At 39.6% G+C, this 19,938-nt stretch overlaps 2 protein-coding genes across 3 annotated transcripts in view; one reads left to right on the forward strand and one right to left on the reverse strand.

The window, feature by feature from the left end:
• Positions 1-13,928, forward strand: part of PRKD3 (protein kinase D3) — a 39,544-nt gene extending 25,616 nt beyond the window's left edge. For both annotated transcript variants that reach the window (XM_027453885.3, XM_027453887.3), the window contains exons 11-19: positions 746-1,022; positions 3,786-3,838; positions 4,217-4,289; positions 7,192-7,298; positions 7,864-8,025; positions 8,489-8,587; positions 8,717-8,984; positions 9,831-9,916; positions 10,727-13,928. In XM_027453885.3, the coding sequence (XP_027309686.1) occupies positions 746-1,022; positions 3,786-3,838; positions 4,217-4,289; positions 7,192-7,298; positions 7,864-8,025; positions 8,489-8,587; positions 8,717-8,984; positions 9,831-9,916; positions 10,727-10,900 (1,299 nt within the window). In that variant the 3' untranslated portion in view covers positions 10,901-13,928. The remainder of the gene's footprint in view (positions 1-745; positions 1,023-3,785; positions 3,839-4,216; positions 4,290-7,191; positions 7,299-7,863; positions 8,026-8,488; positions 8,588-8,716; positions 8,985-9,830; positions 9,917-10,726) is intronic.
• A 597-nt stretch (positions 13,929-14,525) lies between these two features.
• NDUFAF7 (NADH:ubiquinone oxidoreductase complex assembly factor 7) lies at positions 14,526-19,937 on the reverse strand. Its single transcript, XM_072035650.1, has 9 exons — positions 19,675-19,937; positions 19,517-19,591; positions 19,314-19,424; positions 18,015-18,225; positions 17,453-17,511; positions 16,611-16,724; positions 15,676-15,819; positions 15,225-15,398; positions 14,526-14,865 (listed from the first exon to the last, which is right to left on the reverse strand). Exons 1-9 carry the CDS (start codon positions 19,909-19,911, stop codon positions 14,653-14,655), a joined length of 1,338 nt encoding a protein of 445 aa, XP_071891751.1. The 5' UTR covers positions 19,912-19,937; the 3' UTR covers positions 14,526-14,652.
• Between the last annotated feature and the right edge of the window lies 1 nt (position 19,938).

The following is a 19,938-nucleotide window of genomic DNA, read 5'->3' on the forward strand; positions in this document are numbered from 1 at the left end:
ATTTGCTCTTCATCTGAATCAGCTGCTGTCTTTTAACCCCATAATGCCAGCCTGGTGTTCACCTGCTTGTTCGCTACTCTTGCAAGTGATGTGCACCTGTACGCCTTCCCATACATGTGGAATGTCCTTCTCCAACTAGTGTCAACTTACAACCTTTTTTTCCTTCAGATCTGTTCTCTGTACTGCTTTGTACCACGATCTTAAGCTGGCAAGGTAGAGGAGCTGAAAGAAGTTAAGATCTATACGAAAGAGAATCTTTACCAAAAATAATTCAGATACATGAAGCAGTGCTTTTTGGCTAGCTTACATAACCACATCCTCCTCCTAATGTTGTCTTGTTTCACTTTTTTCCCTGTCATGTTCTTCTCTAGCTAAGCTGTATAAACTATAGGGGGAGGGAAATAGTCACTCCATAGCTGCGCATCGCTCGTATGCTGGTGTGGAGTGTGTCGTGCTGAATATAAATGCAGGTTATAAAGAGAATGGTGATGGTATGGAAGGCACTGTGGTGGGGCTGACAGTCTTTCTAGGCATGTATACAGGAATTTAGAAAGCTGTGGGAGGGTGATGGTTGTCCACAGTTTGACATCAGTTACAAAGCTTGTTTGTTTGTTTTTTTTGTTTGTTTTGGTATTTTCATGCATGTGCTTTGATTTGTCTGCAAACACTTTTAAGTTCTGAACATCAGTGTATTTAAGTATTATATGCATTTTCATTTTTTTTCATCTTTAATATTTTTCTTCAGGAGATTCCACTTTCAGAAATTCTCCAGGTGACTCAGCCTCGAGATTTTTCAAACGTGGTGCAGGGCAGCAACCCATACTGTTTTGAGATCATCACTGACACGATGGTGTACTTTGTTGGCGAAAACAATGGCAGCAGTCATCACAGTCCTGTTCTTGCTGCCACCGGAGTTGGACTTGACGTAGCTCAGGGCTGGGAGAAAGCCATTCGTCAGGCTTTGATGCCAGTCACTCCTCAAGCTAGCGTTTGCACTGCAGCAGGACAAGGAAAAGATCACAGTAAGCAGGCAGACAAGGCGCTATTACTCATATTCTGAAGCTGTAAATTACAGATTCCTTTTCAGAAAAGTTCTTACGAAGAATGGAGTATTTTTGTCTATTCTCTGCTGAATTGGGTCCATAATCTTCCACCAGTTTCTAAGAAGTGATACTCAAGTTTGCGGAGGGTATATGGGCAAATCTCTTACCTGTTGTAGCAGGAAGTAGTAGTTAAGAATCGGATTTCCCTTATGAATGCACATTATAAAACCTTTATCACAGGAGCATTGAGAGTTCACACGTTGTTGTTGGTTGTAAAAAGGGGCTATAGTTTAGATATTTCTAACATAAACTTCCATATGTATATTTATTTTAGATGATATATATGCATAAATTGGATGCTATTTGATATTGTCACCTATGTTTAGAAAATAAAATCGCAGAATGTCTGTAGCTAAGGAGAAGGAAAGGAGTTAGTGCTGAACTGTGATAACTGCAAATGATTGAAAGAACTTATGTTGAGCTGCAGGTAGTAGTTTTTTTTTTTAAAAAAAAATCTTCATATTGTGCCCCTGCTATCCTTTTTCTCTGGCGCAGGATCATATTCATTATCAAGGCTCTATGAAGCACACACTGTGCTCTTTCTCTTCAGACATCTCTTTGTTCCGTGCAACAACATCCATGCACGTTCTGTATAGGCATTTATGCTTTCATTCCTTAGTTTCCTTTCATCTTCCACCTATTCCTTAATCTTCTTTTGGTGATGTATATTTTTTTTCTGGAAATCCTGAGATTAGTTTTCCTCTCTCTGGTATCTCATTATTCTGCATCAGCAACAGTTCAGTTCATGTAAATGCTAATCGTAGGTAAAGGCACTTTTTGAAAATCATGGTCTGCAGTGGTAAACTATGAAATGGTAGTCTTGGTATTTCTATTTAATTATTGCAAAGAAACATTTGCAAGAAGGTGTCTTAAACAGGCCATGAACTTAAGTGATATGCCACTTCTGATAGGGAAATATTACTTTCAAACACATACATACCTGTTTTTTAAAACCTAAAGCTTACTGTTGATGAGAGTCTTGCAAACACAGTTGCAATTTGTAGTGTCAAAACGTCCATGAGGCACAAGATAGTCAATTTATACCATGTTCTAGCCAGCAAGCAATTAGTAATGAGGATACTCTTCCAGTCTGACCCATTAGAAAGAATCCTTTCTGACCCTTTACCTGGTGTTTGGGATAGGATGTTTCTTTTTAGGACGTTTCTGAGCTGAAAAGGGAGCAGACAGATTAAAGGCAGAGGAACAGTTCAGTAAGCTATTACATGGTATAAATTACATGCTGAATTCTAGCATTACTGTTTTCTTCAGAGATGTCAGCATTTCAGTCCTTACTCGTGTGCAATTTGGACATTTCAAAAAACTAGCTTGGAGTAAGTTAATCTGTACCTAATGTGAGGAAGAAGGTATTTTGTGTTCTGTAGCCATTTGTGGAGAAGGGTTCAGGCTGTTCCCTTAAACAGTTTCAAAAAGCGTATCTTAATTTTTTTTTTAATAGTTGACTTGTTTCAACTTTGCTGCAATTTGCCCTTAGTCACTTTTTAGTATGCCTTTGTGTTTTTTTGTTTCTTTGTTTTCCCTTGTGCTCTGTGTTGTCGTTACAATACGGACTTGACCATCCTAGAAATTCTGTGATTCTGTGATCTTCAAATAGAGGGCAGTAATCACTAGACATATGCAGAGCTGTAGTTCCAATTGGTAGTTCAGATGCAGTGTTTAGAGTGCCTTTGAGAACTACTATTTGTTGCTCTCTTAAGTCTGTAAATTCCTTCTTTGAGGTAAGGTACAGGTGACAAAAATCAGGTACATTTTCTTTGTTCTCTGAAACCGGTTCTAAAACACAAAGCTCTTCTTAGGGTGATAAAGATTCTTTTCAAAGTGCTAGTAAATCTGTAGTGTACTCTGTATTCACCTCATATATGAAGTAGTGTTTTTTTTTTTTTTTTTGAAAATTAGCATTATGAGTAGTAGGTGTCCATTTTCTGAAATGCTTGACCTGTATCTTGAAGTCAAAGGAAAAAGATTCTTTCTGCCTTCATGCGTCTCTTCTTGTCTGTGCATCCTAATGTTACTCCTGGAATGAAAATTTTGTCAACATCAGTTGTAGGCTGAAAATAAATTATACATCTTTTTCTGTTGCTTTTATTTGCAAGGTATACTTTCAAGATGTGCTCTGAAATTCCCAGGATTGAAAGGCTTCTGTAGTTTATCCATGAAATACTTTGCTTACATTGTGGGTTTTACTGTTTTCCTAAATTATCAAGTCTTCTGTTACTTGCTTTACTTGATTTATTTCCTTTTCTTATACATCAGTTCCTAAAGCTACAGAAAATCTGTAACCACATTCATTTGACTACAGAGGATCTACTTGGTCCTCTTATATTTTTTTAAATTACTACCAGAATTCTTAGTAGTTCATTGAATTCTGATGCGATTGCCACATCACTGTTGCTTTCGATTCTCCAGCTCTGTATTTTGTACACACTCATACTGTTTTTATAATCATTGATATGACAGAAATGAACAGTTAATCCCAGCTAAACTCCCAGGGTTGTTCATCCAATCAATGTGTGAAATTTGAGTTTCCAAGTATGATGTTTTTGCAAAACATCAGTAAAAAATCGTTTCACTGTGACTGGGTTAGAAGTCAATAAAGGTCTTTTTTTTTTCCTTCTCACTATCAAAAGCCTAACTTTCCTTATTTTGTTATATCTTTTATTACAGAAGAGTTATCCCTAAGCATCTCTGTTTCAAATTGCCAGGTCCAGGAGAATGTGGTGAGTCATATGCATTGTAATAATAACGGTGTTCATTTAACTGGGTATTTTAAAGTAATTGATAATACTATCTGAAGGAGGAAGCAACACCCCAGGGTACTGCAGCTACAGAAGTCTGCATTAGATACCTAATGGGAAGTAATCCACTTACCTAGCACAGCTGGTTGGTTGTAATATATGTCCCTGTATAAGATGTGGTTAAGTGAAACCACTCCAGGAAAGTTTCTGCTTTTTTCCCCATTCTATTTGGGCTAATGATGGTACCCTTTACGTAATTTATTGTAAAACTTAAGAACAGCTTAGCCTGTAGTAAGTAATATGCTCGTGAGTGCTTTGATTATGCCTGATAACTTGTGATTTTTTCTTTTCATGCCTTAGGATATCAGCTCTGTGTACCAAATATTTGCTGATGAAGTGCTGGGTTCCGGTCAGTTTGGTATAGTATATGGAGGTAAATTATATTAGATTCCATTATGCATTTATTTGAGATAGAGTGACTGCTTATGATTTTCATAATTGCCTAGCTGTATCTAGAATGTCTAGGTGAAGTTTAGCTTGTTAGAAGTTTTTTTTGGGTTACTGTGGTTAAGTCTTTGAGGTTTTATTTATAGTATTTCTTACTTTTTGATGGAGTTTTTAGAAAACTCTAAATAAAAAAAAAAAAAATCAGTTTGGGATTTTTGTGTTTTGACCACATTTAAAAACAAAGCAATCTCTAGTCTGAATTTAGCCCATGTGGACTGTATTATACCGTGTAAGAAGTCATGTATTTCAAGAGGCTGTTGAGTATACCTGGTATTTTTATAGATATTTGAGAAAAGTCGAGGAAAGCAATTAGAAAAACATGTTTTAGTTTGTGCTTTTCACAGTACTTTATGCAGACAATTTTATACAAATTTTTGTCAGCAGGAAAAAATAGAGGGATTCTTTGTCAAGAGTTCTCAGCTTTAGACTTTATGTAGTTTTATCACTTTTTTATTTAAAACATTCCATTGCAACATATAATGTGTTTACAGTGTATAAGCTTGACGAGAAGAAATATAAGAAATATGTTGTGTGAACTCTATTTCTTTTTCGTTTTCTTTTTTTTTTTATAAATACCATATATTGCCTCTCTACGGTTTGTGGTTTTCTCAACACTAAATCTGTAAAGGAATAAACAAGGACAACTAATGATTTAACAGTGGGAACCTTTCTGTTTCTATCATGTTGTCTTTCTAGTCAGGAAATATTGTGGCTATGATTTTTCTGTGAGCCAATATTGTAGTTAAATACTTTTTTTCTATTACTTTAGTACTGTTTGATGGAAATACAATTTGAGGGTCTAGTTTACATCATTCTTGAGAGGCCATGTTCCCCCTGCGCCCCAGCTTGGATTTCCTAAAGCATATTGTGAATTGAATTATGCTTCTTTTCTTATGAAAAGAATGTACATAAATGCAGACAGTAGTTTAATGTTTTCCTTTTACCTCCATATATACTTCCTAAACTTCATTTTAGATAAACCTCAGCTTGGTATTTTTCACAATTCAATGAAATGACATACGTAAATACTTATATAAAAAGCTTTTATCATATTCAATCTTTTTCACTTAATGATGTCTCAAAACATATAGGACATGCACACTCAGTTTCTTAAGATACAATCACAAGCTGAAAGAACAAGGGAATATAATCTTACATTTTTTTCTGGCTCTCCACAGCGCTTAATTGTTGCTGCTGTTTGGGGAGACTGTATCTGGTAACTTTGCATTGTCTTCTCCCCACCTTTATACAATTAGTGAAATAGTAATAACAAAATCTGTTATTGAAAGCAATACAAGGGTAACATTGTTGCTTCCTTTGTTGTTTTCCCCCTCACCCCATCCTCTTCTGGACAAACATTGCTCTTTTACAAACTGTAAGTCAAAAAATTAGCTAGCATCCAACTGGTGTTTCTTCCTGTGAGAATAGTTTCCCTCTTCTTTTTCTATTTAAGCACATTTTGAAAGGTCTGAAAAATGGAGACTTACAGGGGTGTGGGGGGGAGAAATTCTAGGCAGTTTCTAACTGATGTTAAACTTCCCCTAAAACGTGGGATAGTTTGACATCAGGAAAGGAATTTTCAGGCTGCCTTTCTGTAAATCTTTCTTCATGTTCTTTTAGCTTCTGTGGCTAAGTGTTTTGTTAGTTTAGTGTTTTTGTTTTATGTTCTCTTGCAACCTTGTGTTTGTTTTCTGATGGTATTTCTGCTATTTCTGTTTGGTAACCTTGTTAACCCTTCTGGTCCTTGAGTGATGTCTCCATCACTGCCTCACTTCCTCCAGTGGAGATAAGCCTGATTTTAAGCCTTTAAGGCAGGAACAGGAGCTGCTCCATGCAGCAGCCTTCAGGAACAGCTCCTCTGCCCAGCCTAAACGCTGGCCACCAGTACTGACTGCAGAGTAGCAGGTGAGGCCTGTCAGGGTCAGTGACAAGGTATCACCAGGCTCTCCAAAGCCCTGCCTCTAGCTGTGATGGCAGAATCAATCCCCTGTGCCGCCCTGTGCTGTAGCTGTGTGCATCATCCCTTCTGAAATGGCCTCCAGATGTGTCACTGTGCAGATAACTGCTTTCTTTTTCCTTGGTACACAGGTTCACTTGATCTGTATTAGTGTAGTATTAAATTATCAAGGTCTTCCAGCATGTGTCCCCATTAATCTCTCTGATCTGAATGTGAGAGGAAACAGTTTTAGTAGTTACGGGGAAGCTGAGTGAGCATTTACAGCTACCCAAATAGCCCTTGAAACATCCTGTGTATTCTTACGTATGTATTCTTATGTGTATTCTTATGTAGCTGGTGCAGGCTGCAGCAGGGATACTATCAGCATTATCAACTCTTTATTTAAACTATAAACTTCCAGAGCTTTTTGGTGACAACAGACCACCTCCTGGGTGTTAACCTTTTCTTCTTCATGGCACATAATTACCTGCAGTTCCTGCAGAATATTAGGTGTAACTTCTGTGCACATGGAGCCCATAAAGGTGTTTACTGAAACCACTGAAGACTTTTTTAAACACAGAAGAGAGGCAAAATTCTCAAGTAGGTAGCATGTCATAATGTATGAGTCCCTTACACAAGGAAAACCTCCAACTAATACATCTAACGTCAATGCGTATATCTGAGAGCCAGTTTAAATTTATCCACAGCCCTTCTATCAAGGTTGATCACTCCTAGTTACTCACATGCCAGCTGCAGTTTTAAATACAAATATAGTGATATTGTACTTTTGTACTAAATAGATCTGTTTCTCCAGAAAGGAACTTTTGCTGTACTGTTTTATAGCTGTGAATTATTTCTGCCTTTTGATGTCTGACATTGACTTTCTGTTCAGGAAAGCACAGGAAGACTGGAAGAGATGTAGCTATCAAGGTCATTGACAAGATGAGGTTTCCAACTAAGCAGGAAAGTCAGCTTCGTAATGAAGTAGCCATTCTCCAGGTACCAAGATATTTTAGTATGGTTTTGGAGTTTGGGTCAAATCAGCTATTCCTAAGATTTTGTAATGTGTGTAGGTGCTCTAAATTGATGTCTAAATCTGTATGTGTGATTTCTGAGTCTTTTTGTAAGAAAGAATCTTCTTATTGGGGGAACTCCTGACCATTTGGTAGTGTTGATAACTTGGCATTGGTATCTACTGCGTATGGGGAATCCACTGAAGCCATGTCCTTCAGGCAAAAGGAAAATGTTTGTCTTTTTGCTAACGGCCACTTAGTCTAAGTGGTGTTTTTGCATATTCTGCAGTGAAACTACAAACAGTATCAACTTTAAAAAGTAATCATTATAGATAAGTTGTGTTAAAATAAATTAGTCTTAGTAGTGATAGATGGCACGTTTCATAGGCTGATGTGTATGTTTCAAGCTCATTTCTTGCCTCTGACACTTTGTTTTTAATTTCTACCTCTCCACTTAGCTACTTTTTGATCTGTGGTATGTTATTTCTATGTAATTCAGAATATTTCATGCTGTTTTATTTTAGTTCTGTACCTCTACTACTTTATTTTAGAATTTGCATCACCCTGGGATTGTGAACCTGGAATGTATGTTTGAAACCCCAGAACGGGTCTTTGTTGTGATGGAAAAGCTGCATGGTGATATGCTAGAGATGATTCTCTCCAGTGAGAAAAGTCGACTTCCAGAACGAATAACTAAGTTCATGGTCACTCAGGTTGGTATTCAGTCATTTTTCCTGGAGATGAAAGGCTAGATATGTCTTCTATAATTATGTAGGAATGGAGAAGGATTTTTTGTGTAGTTATGAAAGAGAGAGATGTACAGCCCCACCTACTAAAAGTAGTTGAATAAACCTGGAAAGAATTTTGAATGCTAATTTTTTGTTCTTCTATCCTAAGGATTAAGGTTGTGGGTATCCAGAGATGCACATCAAAACTCTAGGTATTCAAAAAGATAGATAGGGATGGGAAAAATACATTTTAAAAGAAAATCAAAAATTTTTAGCAGGTTAAACCACAACACAAAACCATCAGTTCCACATTTTTTTCCACTTAAGTTCCAGCCTATTGATTGGAAAAAATAGTACTTGCACGGTCTTCAAGAATTAACCCGTATATACTATGTTGATACGAATTATTGCATTTCTCTGTTTTGAAAATATTATCTCCTTTTTAAAGATACTTGTTGCTTTGAGGAATTTACACTTCAAGAATATTGTGCACTGTGATTTAAAACCAGAAAATGTACTACTAGCATCAGCAGAGCCATTCCCTCAAGTAAGTGAAGATTAAAAGAATAATTGTTTCCTGACTTCTCTTTGGGGGTTTGGAGGATGTGATGGGGGTAGAAGTACACTTCAGACATCAGCCAGAGATTTCTCAGTTCAAAACCTATTTCTTTTGCAGGTAAAGCTGTGTGATTTTGGCTTTGCTCGTATCATTGGTGAAAAATCTTTCAGGCGCTCTGTGGTGGGGACACCTGCGTATCTTGCCCCTGAAGTGCTCAGGAGTAAAGGTTACAATCGCTCTCTGGACATGTGGTCGGTTGGAGTTATTGTCTATGTGAGCCTTAGTGGTACATTCCCATTTAATGAAGATGAGGATATAAATGATCAGATTCAAAATGCAGCATTTATGTACCCACCAAATCCTTGGAAGGAAATTTCTAGCGAAGGTAAAGAAACAAACTTTATTATGTATTTATGTGTAGACAATGCATTCAAATACTTAAACCACAACTTTTACTGAGACAGGAGTGCAAACATTATTAATAGTTTGGGTTCTGCTGGCTATGCCAGAATGGCTAAATTTAAGCTGGCATATTTTTCTGAAAGATAAAATGTCAAATACCATGTTTTAAATCATTTTCAGAGAAGGAGCCAATAGATTTAGCAAGAATAATTGATGTAATGACTTAATAGCATGTTTGGGGAGTTGGATCAATGGCCCAAAACCCCTCAGAAATCCCAGTGGAAAGTTAAATCTTGCATGAGTCTTCAGTGAGTATCTAAAACATATTTTATCTAAAAAATTGAAGTTGAATCTGGAGTTTCAGTATTGTACATTAGTAAGCAAAGCAAAACCTGGATCTAAATGTCAGCTTTGAACAATCTAGAAGTTTACGAAGTTGGTCTTCAGAGCTCTCTAACACCAATTTTGTTGTTATTAATGTATATATGATTAACACAGGTAGATGTGAAAATGGCACATCATTATACAAATAGTGGAAGTACCTACATAATTCTGGAACATAGGATTATGCTCAAGCTTTGTTTAGATGCTTCTGAAAAGCTTTCAATGTTTACATCAAAGGGGGGAAAATGCCAACAACAAAAAAGTTTACCCCATTCCTATTTTGTGGCCTTGTTTAACATAAACAAAGGTAAAAATCAAATTTGGGAGCTTGATTTGTTGTAAGAGTTCAGTAGGACACACACACTTCACTTTCACTGCAACGTGTGAATGATGATAGATTTGATTAGTATTTAAAGAATGTAGTTGTTTTGTTCTTCTTTGACAGCCATTGATTTAATAAACAATTTGCTTCAAGTGAAGATGAGGAAACGTTTCAGTGTTGACAAATCCCTTAGTCACCCGTGGTTACAGGTAAAATGATTTGCCTTTATCACTATGCTTATAATGGTTGAATAGTGATTTTCGGATTAAATCCAATGTGTTTATCAAACTGCTTATCAAAACTGTATCTACTACTGCTTCTTAACAAACAACTATGGAGACTTGAGTATATCTGTTTTTAGCTTAATATTTTCCATGCTCCAGGATTGTGCCCATTTCTTAATGGCTTTGTTTTCAGGGAAAACTATTCACCCTTCCTTGCCCTCCCTCCCCTTTCCTTCTTATTCCCTGCCTGATGCTAACAGACACGTCCATTTTTCTGCTGCTTCTGAATGCAGACAGTGAGGAATGCACAGAGCCCCACTGAAAACAGGATAGAGAAAAGCATTGTTCCATGCTGAAGGAAATTCACAAGCTAGTGTGTGCTATAGTTTGTAGTCATTTTAGAAGAGAATTGAAATAGAATTTGTTCAATAACTTAAAATACATTACACAATTAAAAAAGATATTAAGGGGAAAATCTAATTAATGTTGAGTACAAACTGTACTGGAAATATTTTCACTTGATGTATGTGTATGTATACCATTAGTTTTAATTTAAAACTCACATATCTGTCTTGCTACAAAGAGTTTTCAGAATTTCTAGTGTTACAGCCTTGGACACTAGCCTATTTCATTTTGAACTCTTTTTTTGATGTGCTCTTTTTATTTAAACAGATCCTGTTGGCTGTATCTTGTGGTTATTTACATTAAATTCTGCAGTTAGTCTCTGTATTTTTATCTTTGGGAAAATAGGACTTCTGTTTCTTAAACTGCTTCTTTGAATATTTTATTCCTTAGGATTATCAGACTTGGCTTGACCTCAGAGAATTTGAAACACGCATCGGAGAGCGTTACATTACCCATGAGAGTGATGATGCACGCTGGAAAGAACATGCGTATGAACACAACCTTGAGTACCCCCAGCATTTTATTATGGCTCCTAACCCAGATGACATGGAAGAAGACCCTTGATTTATTTGTTTTGCTGAATTCCAGCACAGATGAACACTCCAGACAGAAACTGAAGATAAGTTTTGGAACAACTGTCGCTCTTTCTGAATGTTGTACACACAGCGCAGTGTACAAAGTCTCAGAGGATCCTGCATTGACTTGGGGATAGACTGTCACCCAACAAGCTTTACTCCATCTCTGACTTAAACTCTGAGTAGTTACTGGACAGTGAGATAAGCCCCGTTGGGTAACATTACACCAAGTTGTATGGCTACAGAGCCATTACCGAAGTGGAATGTGTACAGATTGAATGGTTTGCGTGTTTTTCCTTTTTTTTTTTTTTTTTTTTGTAGCCTACACAGTAAGAATTTTGTAATGGTTTCCTAATCCCTATTTAGTAGGCCATAGAGGACTGTTTTCTGTTACTTAGATACATCTCCCATTTCTTAGACTGCATTGTGAAAAGACGTTGTGTAAGGAAATCAGTGCAGAATACCTTGGCTAATAGCAGAACGTGTTTTAGGGTTGAATATGGCTTCAGAGATGAAGGAGTAATTTGCTGCTGTTAAGACAGTTACGTTATGTCTGTCTTTGCCCTAACTGAACTTTTTCCAGATACCAAAAAAAAAAAAAAAAAGAAAATCCTGTAACTTCTTACATTCCTCTTGAAATGCTGACTGACAATCTAAAGAGACGACAATCAAAGCTGTGCTAGTCCTTTATTTTGTCTGAGAGCAATAAGCCACAACAGTGTGTTGTTGTGCAATGCTGGCACATGTTGTAGATGCACACCAAAGGCATTTGGCCTTAAAACCACACAAGCAGTGCAGAGAGAGCGCGAGACTTAATGTAGCATATCCTTTCACTCTGGAAAAAGTTTCTAGCAGAAGGATGTGGAAAAATAGGGAAAAATACATGCAGCTTTCTTCTGTTGTTTTTCAATAACTAAATTGAAAATTTTTATAGTATTTTTCTAATTTTTTTTAAGGTTCCCTGGATTTGCATCAGGACTAGTTCGTAGCCTGCTAGCTTATACCTTAATTCTGTTCTAAACCTAGGTGTGACAAAATTACCTGTTGCTTCTGCCAGGGCAGCTGGACTGTAAGAGAAAGGGCTCTGCCTTCCAATCTTTACCTGCAGCCCCTCCTATTCTCTTCACTGTGCTCAGCTTTGTTGTTCTGAGCTGAAAGAAGAATCCAAAACCAACTTCTAATTCAGTTTTTTTTGCAGATGCTTTGCTTGATGGATTCCCAGCCACTTACGGGACTTTGTGGCACAATTGAGAGGAAGCAGCAATGATCTTTGGAAATGATTCCTTAGGAGGATAGTGTAACAAAATTCTTCGTATTTCAAGGAGGTTTGAAGCCTTGGATGATAAGCAGATAGAGTTTTTTTTTTTTTTTTCTTTTTCTTTTTCCCCATCCTGTTTAAAAATGGGAAAAAATTGAAATCTTTTGTGCGGGAACAACTGATCTGTGCCGCTGGAAGGTGCTGGATTGGCTGTACGTATCCCTGGTGTGCCAAGCTGCTTAACTGGAGCTTGGTTTAAAATACTTTTTAAAATACTGATACAGGCTTGAACTGCAAAGGTAGTAGGTGACCTTGGGGTAGCTCCTTTCTCTCCTAACAAATTTTTTTTTGTGTATGTAGATGAGTATTATTTTTTCTCCCTACTGTTGTTCAGGTAAGGAAATAGGTGAGCAGATGTTTTCTAAGCTGTTAGAAACCCGTAACATTTTAGAATTCTGGGGCTGGCAGCTGTTTGCAGTCACTGAACTGGCAGTAAAGGCAGCAGCAGCTGCAGGAAGTATGTGCCTGTGGGCAGGTTTGGGTCTTGAACCCACCCTTCCTTTTCTGGTTGCCCTTAATCTAACTGCTACCACATTTTGTATGTATCTGAGTTGATTAAAGCTGAAGCTTGGTTTCCCTGTTAGGATACACCGAGCTTTGCACAAAACTTTTGGTGCAGCCTGCATAGCAGTTTCTACAGCCGCCCAGGTGCAGAGCGTTCCCACCCGTCCTGCCATCCTGCCCTCTCTCCCAGCATGTGTTTTTCTCAGGTTTGTGCAGGGGACTTGCCTGATGGCAGCCTGGTCCGTGCCACTCCTGCACTGGGGAGTCATGCTTCCCCTTTCACGCTGTCAGAGCAATATAAAGGAATTCAAAAGGGGCAGAATTTGTCCCTTAACCTTGCCATTGTGTTAAGGTGAAGCTTTGGGACTGATTCTTCTCAGACAGGCACTATTTTTTTAATCTATAGAGACAGAACAATCATCGATGAAGTTGGTAGTCTAGTATTGGCCCAGGTGGCAAGGGAAGCAGTTTTTTTTTTTTTTTTTCTAACTTTTACCACCCAAGTGACCAAATTTTGGTGAAGCCATTGCTATCTTCCAACTGTAATAGTGTAGATACAGTTTGGTTTTAAGCTTCAGATTTCGAACCTGAGTTGTCACTTCAGGTTTTCCTTCCTTTTATTTTTAAGGGAGGAAAAAAGCCAGCTCAGTTGCTTGAAAAGCACAATGCAGAAGAAGGGGGTACAATTAAAAAAAAATAAAAGGCCTGGCTGATGTCTCTCCCCATGAAGTCTGCTCTGTGCTTCAAGAAGTTATATGCGCTATTTATTCTTAAGTTGTATTTAAAAAAAATAAAAAGCTGTTGGCCTTTGGAGTGGATTGCCTGACAATATATGCAGACTTGTGGGGTCAGACAATAGAAGCCACAAGCTAGTAGTACAAGAACCACAAAAAATCAGATACCCACCAGAAGTAAACTTTCTTCACTGATGGATGAAAATAGCTGACTTTTTTTATTCCCTTTTTTCTACATTTACTGCAACCTTTGACAGCAGTAGGTTATAGTGTTTAATATCCTTATCCCTAGATGAATTAAGTTGCGTTCATTCAATAGTGCTATGATGATGCTAGAAAAAAGCTCATGTAAAATTTTATAGCCTCAAAAGGACACTGTCAAGTACTTTTATATTTTTATACATCCCGTTGTTTGTAAATATCCTCTGATAAGCTTGAAAATAAAATTTATTTCCCTATCACATTTGTTCTCCTTATTTACATGAACTCCCCCTCCTTTCAGATGCTCTCAAAGTCAGTATTTTTTTCATATTTGTTTGGGGCTCTGTCTGGCATGAGGTGTATACCCTGCTATGGGATTTCTGTTAGCAGGTACCTTCACACAAAACTGTTTTTGCATTCTTCCTATTATCAGTCTATTTATTGAAAAAGAATCTTCGGTGGCATCAAGGCGTGTTGTTTTAAGCAAGTACCTCTGCTGAATACAGTTAAAGTCTCAGAGCAGATTTGTCACCGACAAATTGTAACTGGATTGCATCAGTGAATACTTCCCTTAGCTCTACGGTAAGATCCATGAAATGTTCATTCTCCCCTCTGTGCACACCCATTTCCAGATGTGGAGTTTTCGATTTCTACATGCACTGCTTTAAGTAGGTCAGTGTCTAGGTTTGATTTGGCACTAGCTGTACCCTTGAAGCATGCTCTACCAAAATGCCCCAAAGCCCTGAAGTGTAGTGATTTCCCTATCAGCTTTGTGAAAGATCGGTGTGAGGAAAACTGCCTGGAGAAAGCATGATGTTTCACGTGCTTTCAGTTCAAAGATCACTCCAAATGCTTACTTCTGTGCAAAAAGCTTTAATACTTGAAACCAAAAAATGCACAGGCTTTGATTTCTTTTACTCTTTTTATTCAATAGGTTGCTACTGGAAGCTGCCACTATCAGACATTTTGGTATTGCAATCGATATTACTTCAGTAAGAGCTCACCAAATCCAGCAACAGGTGGGAGGGGGGACTTGGATTGCAGATTATGTTCCTTGTGAGGGGGTGTAAGTCTGTGATGAGGCAGCAAGGCAAAAAAATGAAAACGATCTCCCATTTTCTTAGGGTTCATCAACATATCATAGCTGTGGAGTAACTGCTCCCGAGTTGCTGAGTCGCGTGAATTCTGCAAGAGCACCTACAACAAAAAGGTAGGTTATAGCCCTCCCTGCGTTCCTACAAATTCCCGGGTACCTGCAATCTCTCATTCAATCCTGTCTTTTATGCCAGTATAGCAGTACCAGTGTTCAGTAAAACTTGTAAGCTTGCTGGCAGAACTCACACATTAATGCAAAAGTTGGCTGCGTAGATTAAGTACTCCTAAACATAGTATGATCAATTCACTTTGAGAGATCCAGAATAACTTATGTCTAGGAGAAGCAACTCTTTCTTTGACCTACACGTAGTTTTAAACAGAAATCTGATTTGAAAAGAAGCTCTGTTTCTGCTTAAGAGCATTGCTTAGGAGCGTGTTATATGCCTGTAAACAGTTTGTACCTGCATTCTGAGATCAACGCCCATGTTCTTTAAAAACTCCCGTTGTTTTATGGGGCCCAATGTGGCTATTTTTCCCTGTGCCATTTTTCGAAGATAGCTGAAATCAACATCTGCTGTCAGGTCTGCTGTACCTGGAGCTTTCAGCACATCGTGGAGTTTGTGATTCCGGAAACCCTGAAAAATTGGAAGATTACACTCAGCTGTACTCCTACTGGGTCTAGTAAAGCTGTAAATGCAGCAAGGGCTCAAGTTGTCCTTCCCATATGATAGAAACCCCTGCAGGTACTGATGAAATGAAAAATCAGTTACTCACTTTTGTGGCTGCAGCGTAACACTGTTGTTTTTGTGATTATGTCCACCCAAGACCTTTCGTACAGGAACTTAACGATCCAAGTGAGAAAGAGAAAATAACTGAGTGTTTTAGCACAGTACTTCAGGGAAAATGCCTTACCCGGAAAGTGTCAGTTTTGGTTCCATCGTGACCATAATCAGCAATCAGTGCGGCCCCACCATCCTTTTCGATGCGACTGGCAAGCCTCTGAATGAGGACACCGGCCTCGGGACATACTTCCACGTGATCTCTCGTTTCCTCAGGCTAGTGCAGAGTTCAAACATCAAAACACCTGTATTAGCAAACAGGTACAGGGCAAGAACTTTTCACACTTGACTTCTTGGAACTGTTGTCATTATTTGGGTGTGGAGGTCCAGGGGTATACTCCAGGTTGCCTATTGCTCGAGCTAGTTTTTGATAATGGCCACTTCCAATTAGTGCTTTCAGAGTTCTCTCTTTCTTTCATCTCTTGTACAGCCCAGAGTCAACTGGAATGAGTTTTTATAATAAGTGAAAATACCTGCATTGGTGAAACTGCATTACTGTGGCAATGAAAGAATAGCACTTCTTCCATGCACACACTTCAAAAGAGCCTTTCTGTGTAAAATCTTGTAGGTGGTTTACATCTCTATTACTTCATTTTATAAGTTTAAGAATCCAGTGAACTTTAGAAGGAAAAGAAAGTCTTAGACACTTGCCATTACAGATCAGTGTAGCACCTGTACGCAGCAGGTTGAGAACCTGGCTTAGGCAGGGCTGGTATTGAGATGGTGAGATGACAACTGCAGCACAGAACTCTTTGCTGCTTGCTGCCTCTCTGAAGTGTCTGCTTAAGCCCTGATTTTGCTAAATTTGATGTACAAGTTTATTTTTGTGCTATATATTCACAGCACACAAGGTTGAATTGCTGGTGGAAGTTTTGTAAAATACAAACTGGAACTGTTTACTTGTTAATAGATTGAAAAGCCTCCTCTTTCAGTCCATGTAACTGACAGGTAGTACATGACTTGAAAGAGTAATGATTAAGTTATGAACACTGACTGGTATAATCTTACCTGAATAAAGTTTTCTGTTGCAGGGGTACTGGATGGTGACAGGACAAATCGGAGCTGGTCAGAAGCCTCTGGATCTATATCAACCAACACCTCACGCCAGCCTTTCTCTGTTCTCTGTTTAGTAAGCCCAGAATACTCATTTTACACTCTTAGTAGGTACACGGAATCTTATTTGATTGGACTAACATGCTAAGCATTTTCTCAAGTTTTAAGCACATAATGTGCTATTAACAATAATTCATTACTATTTAATTCCAGAAACTGCCTTAGAAATGCTTGCGGTAGAAATGGGTCTGAAGATTTAATAAGTACAGGTTTAATTAAACAGAATAAATGATGCTGTTGAGAAGAATGCTGCCTCTTCTATGGACAGTGCACTGGTTAACTTACCAAAACAATTCTATCAGTAACTTTTAATAAAGTAATTATGAAATTGAAGTTGAAAGGTTCTTCTGAACCATATCTAGACTTCATTTTGCTATTCACATGAAAGTGAATGAAAACATTTTGCTGTTCAAATGAAAGCCATCCAGTGTACTGTCTTTGTTGGCAGTGACACATACAATGATGTTGGAATTGGAGCCTTATTAATGTAGCATAAGGAAATAGAGGGAAAAAAAAGTTTATTTATGGAAGTAAAAACAAGTCTTTAGGTTTCTAAAAGGCTTTTGCATTCAAGAACAATTAACATAAGGCTTGGTTCAGCTCTTATTTGTCCAAGCTTAGTTACAAACATTTTATCACCATAATCCATGCATGTGTTCCCTTTGGCACCATAATTCTGTTCTTCAGCAGAGGCCTTTAAGTTGATGGTCACATTTACGGTATTCCTCTTGCTATACCTGAAACTTATGTATTGGCAGGGCATCCAGAAACTCATGTGCTATGTAAAAGCTGTAACCTGTGGGAAGGTTAAAATAAATGCATTACCATACTAATGCTTCCATAGCAGTTTCCAGCAGAAAATTAGAATGTTTTTTATAAATTGTAGTGCATTAAGCTAGTTAATGTCATTGGGAAATCACTATTATTCCCAGCTTGGAGACATTAAAGGGAACACTTGAGGTGCTAGCTACAGCTTCCAGTGCATGATTTTTTTAGATCTGTATCTCAACATTAGCTCCTCAGTCATTATTTAGACAAAACCACTGAATGGTGTCTCATGCAAAGGAAAGAAAAAAATCATACTACATGAAATTGGGTAGCTATCCCCAAAGGAAGTTATGATACTTGGCTATGAGGATCTGAGTCAAGATCCCATTTTAGACTCATACATGAAGTAGGAGCTAATATGTAAAATTTCTTTTTTACCCATTATGAAGGCTGGTGTCATGTCCCCAGTTACCAAAAACTGCAAATGGAGGGAGGATGCTATTGCTGTAACAAGATGTTCAAGGTCCTTACCTTGTGGTACATCTTGAATGCCTCTGTACCAGTAAACTGGAATTCCAGTCTTGCTGATGCCTTTCATATAAGCAGCTTCATCCTCAGGGTTTGACTGCACCTTCCCTCCTGTCAGCATCTGTGCTTGGGTCTCACTGAGTTTGGGACTCACTTCTACCAGGTGAATGGACAAGTCACATTTACTAAGTAAAGAGGCAAGCTGCTTGAAGACCTACAAAGGCAGATGAGTTCTATTAGGTACAGTCATAGGCTCCATATATGTCTCAAATTAACCTTTAATCACATTATATTGAAGATAGAAGATTGTTAGCTTTCATCAGTAAAATAGTCTCAGCAGAAAGGACTGCGTTTTGCTCTTCCAGAAGGTGAATGGGAATTTGTTAGTTTTAATAAAAGCTGCTATGCTTCTAATAGAAGTCGGAGAGCTACCACATACATTATATAGCAATAAGGACATGAAGTGCAAGTTAGTAGCTTGAAAGTGAGTAGCTCCTCTACTACCTGCAGAAGAGCTAACAGTGAGAAAAATGGTTCAGTTTGGTTAAACTGCATAAACAAAACCTGCTCACTAGTGCTTATTTCACTATGGTTATTTGGGCTTTTGAAGTACTAAATCCCCTTAGAAGTTTGGTTTTTGAATTAGTAGTATTATCATTATCAGACAGCCCTGCACAAGTGCTAGGGCAGGAACGGTTAACTCAGAAGCAGCAAGCCCTGAAAGCCTCAGAGAAGCTGAATGTAACTTCACTCTTGTGCTCATGTCCTCCCTGCTCCGTGCTGTTGCTTGCACTAAGGCCTCCCAGTTAGGCACAGCAGCACCCTCCTAGATGGTGTTCCAGTTTGGAAGAGATCTTTCCATAAGTGAATGATTGAATGAATGAATGAATGAGATCTCCTGCCCTCCCTTTCTATCCAGAGGCAACTGCACCGTTACAGGTGCCTGTGCAGCACACAGGGGCCAGCCCACATTCTCCTGTCACTAGAGCAATGCCGTCTCTTCACCAAGTCCCAATAGGGAATGTTACACCCTCATACCAAAACCTTACTTCAGATATCAGCGTACCTACGGATCACAGAATCACAGAATTTCTAGGTTGGAAGAGACCTCAAGATCATGGAGTCCAACCTCTGACCTAACACTAACAGTCCCCACTAAACCATATCCCTAAGCTCTACATCTAAACGTCTTTTAAAGACTTCCAGGGATGGTGACTCCACCACTTCCCTGGGCAGCCTGTTCCAATGTCTAACAAATAAATAAAGCCAGAAAGGAGAGGAATAACCTTTATTTCCACCTACCCGCAGGATATCGTCGGTGAGCGCGCCCGTCCCCGGTCCCAGCTCCACCAGCTGCATGGCTGCGGGCCTGCCGGCGGCCATCCACTCGCTGAGGCACCAGAGCCCTATCACCTGCCAGGGACACGGCGCCGCTCTCAGCCTGAGCCGCAGCCCGCCCCGTCCCCGGCTCCCCCGGGCTGTGCCGGCTGCCGGCGGGCGCTCACCTCTCCCGGCAGCTGGCTGACCTCGGGCGCCGTCACGAAGTCCCCGCCGACGCCGCCTCGCCGCGTGTAGTAGCCCTGCGGGGGGAGGCGGTGAGGGGACCGGGGCCGGGGCCAGACCCAGACCCGGGGGGGCTCGCGGAGCCCCGGCCCCGCCGCACCTGGCCGGGGTTGGTGAGCGCCTCCCGCATGTACTCGGCCACCGTCAGCGGCCCGGTGGCCCGCAGCTTCAGCAGCAGGTGCCGCAGCACCCCGCCGCCGCCGTCCCCCGAGCACGGCCGCGCCGCCGACCCCGATCCCGATCCCGGGGGACCGAGCGCGGTGGCGCTGCCCCGGCGGCGGCCGCCGAGCCGCAGAGCCGCAGTCAGCAGCAGGCGGCGCGGCCACAGCGCCGCCATGGCGGGGAGGGGCGGAGCACGGCCCCG

This window comes from Anas platyrhynchos, chromosome 3 (genome assembly GCF_047663525.1).
Source record: "Anas platyrhynchos isolate ZD024472 breed Pekin duck chromosome 3, IASCAAS_PekinDuck_T2T, whole genome shotgun sequence".
NCBI lineage: Eukaryota > Metazoa > Chordata > Aves > Anseriformes > Anatidae > Anas > Anas platyrhynchos.

What these genes read in the sequence shown, in the direction of transcription:
- NDUFAF7 (XM_072035650.1), bottom strand. Translation starts at nt 19,911, where the DNA reads ATGGCGGCGCTGTGGCCGCGCCGCCTGCTGCTGACTGCGGCTCTGCGG. An exon ending in TCACCGACGATATCCTGCGG is followed by an intron (nt 18,226 to 19,313) that starts GTAGGTGGAAAT and finishes CTGCCTTTGTAG; the next exon opens with GTCTTCAAGCAGCTTGCCTC. An exon ending in TGCCAATACATAAGTTTCAG is followed by an intron (nt 16,725 to 17,452) that starts GTATAGCAAGAG and finishes CTTACTAAACAG; the next exon opens with AGAACAGAGAAAGGCTGGCG.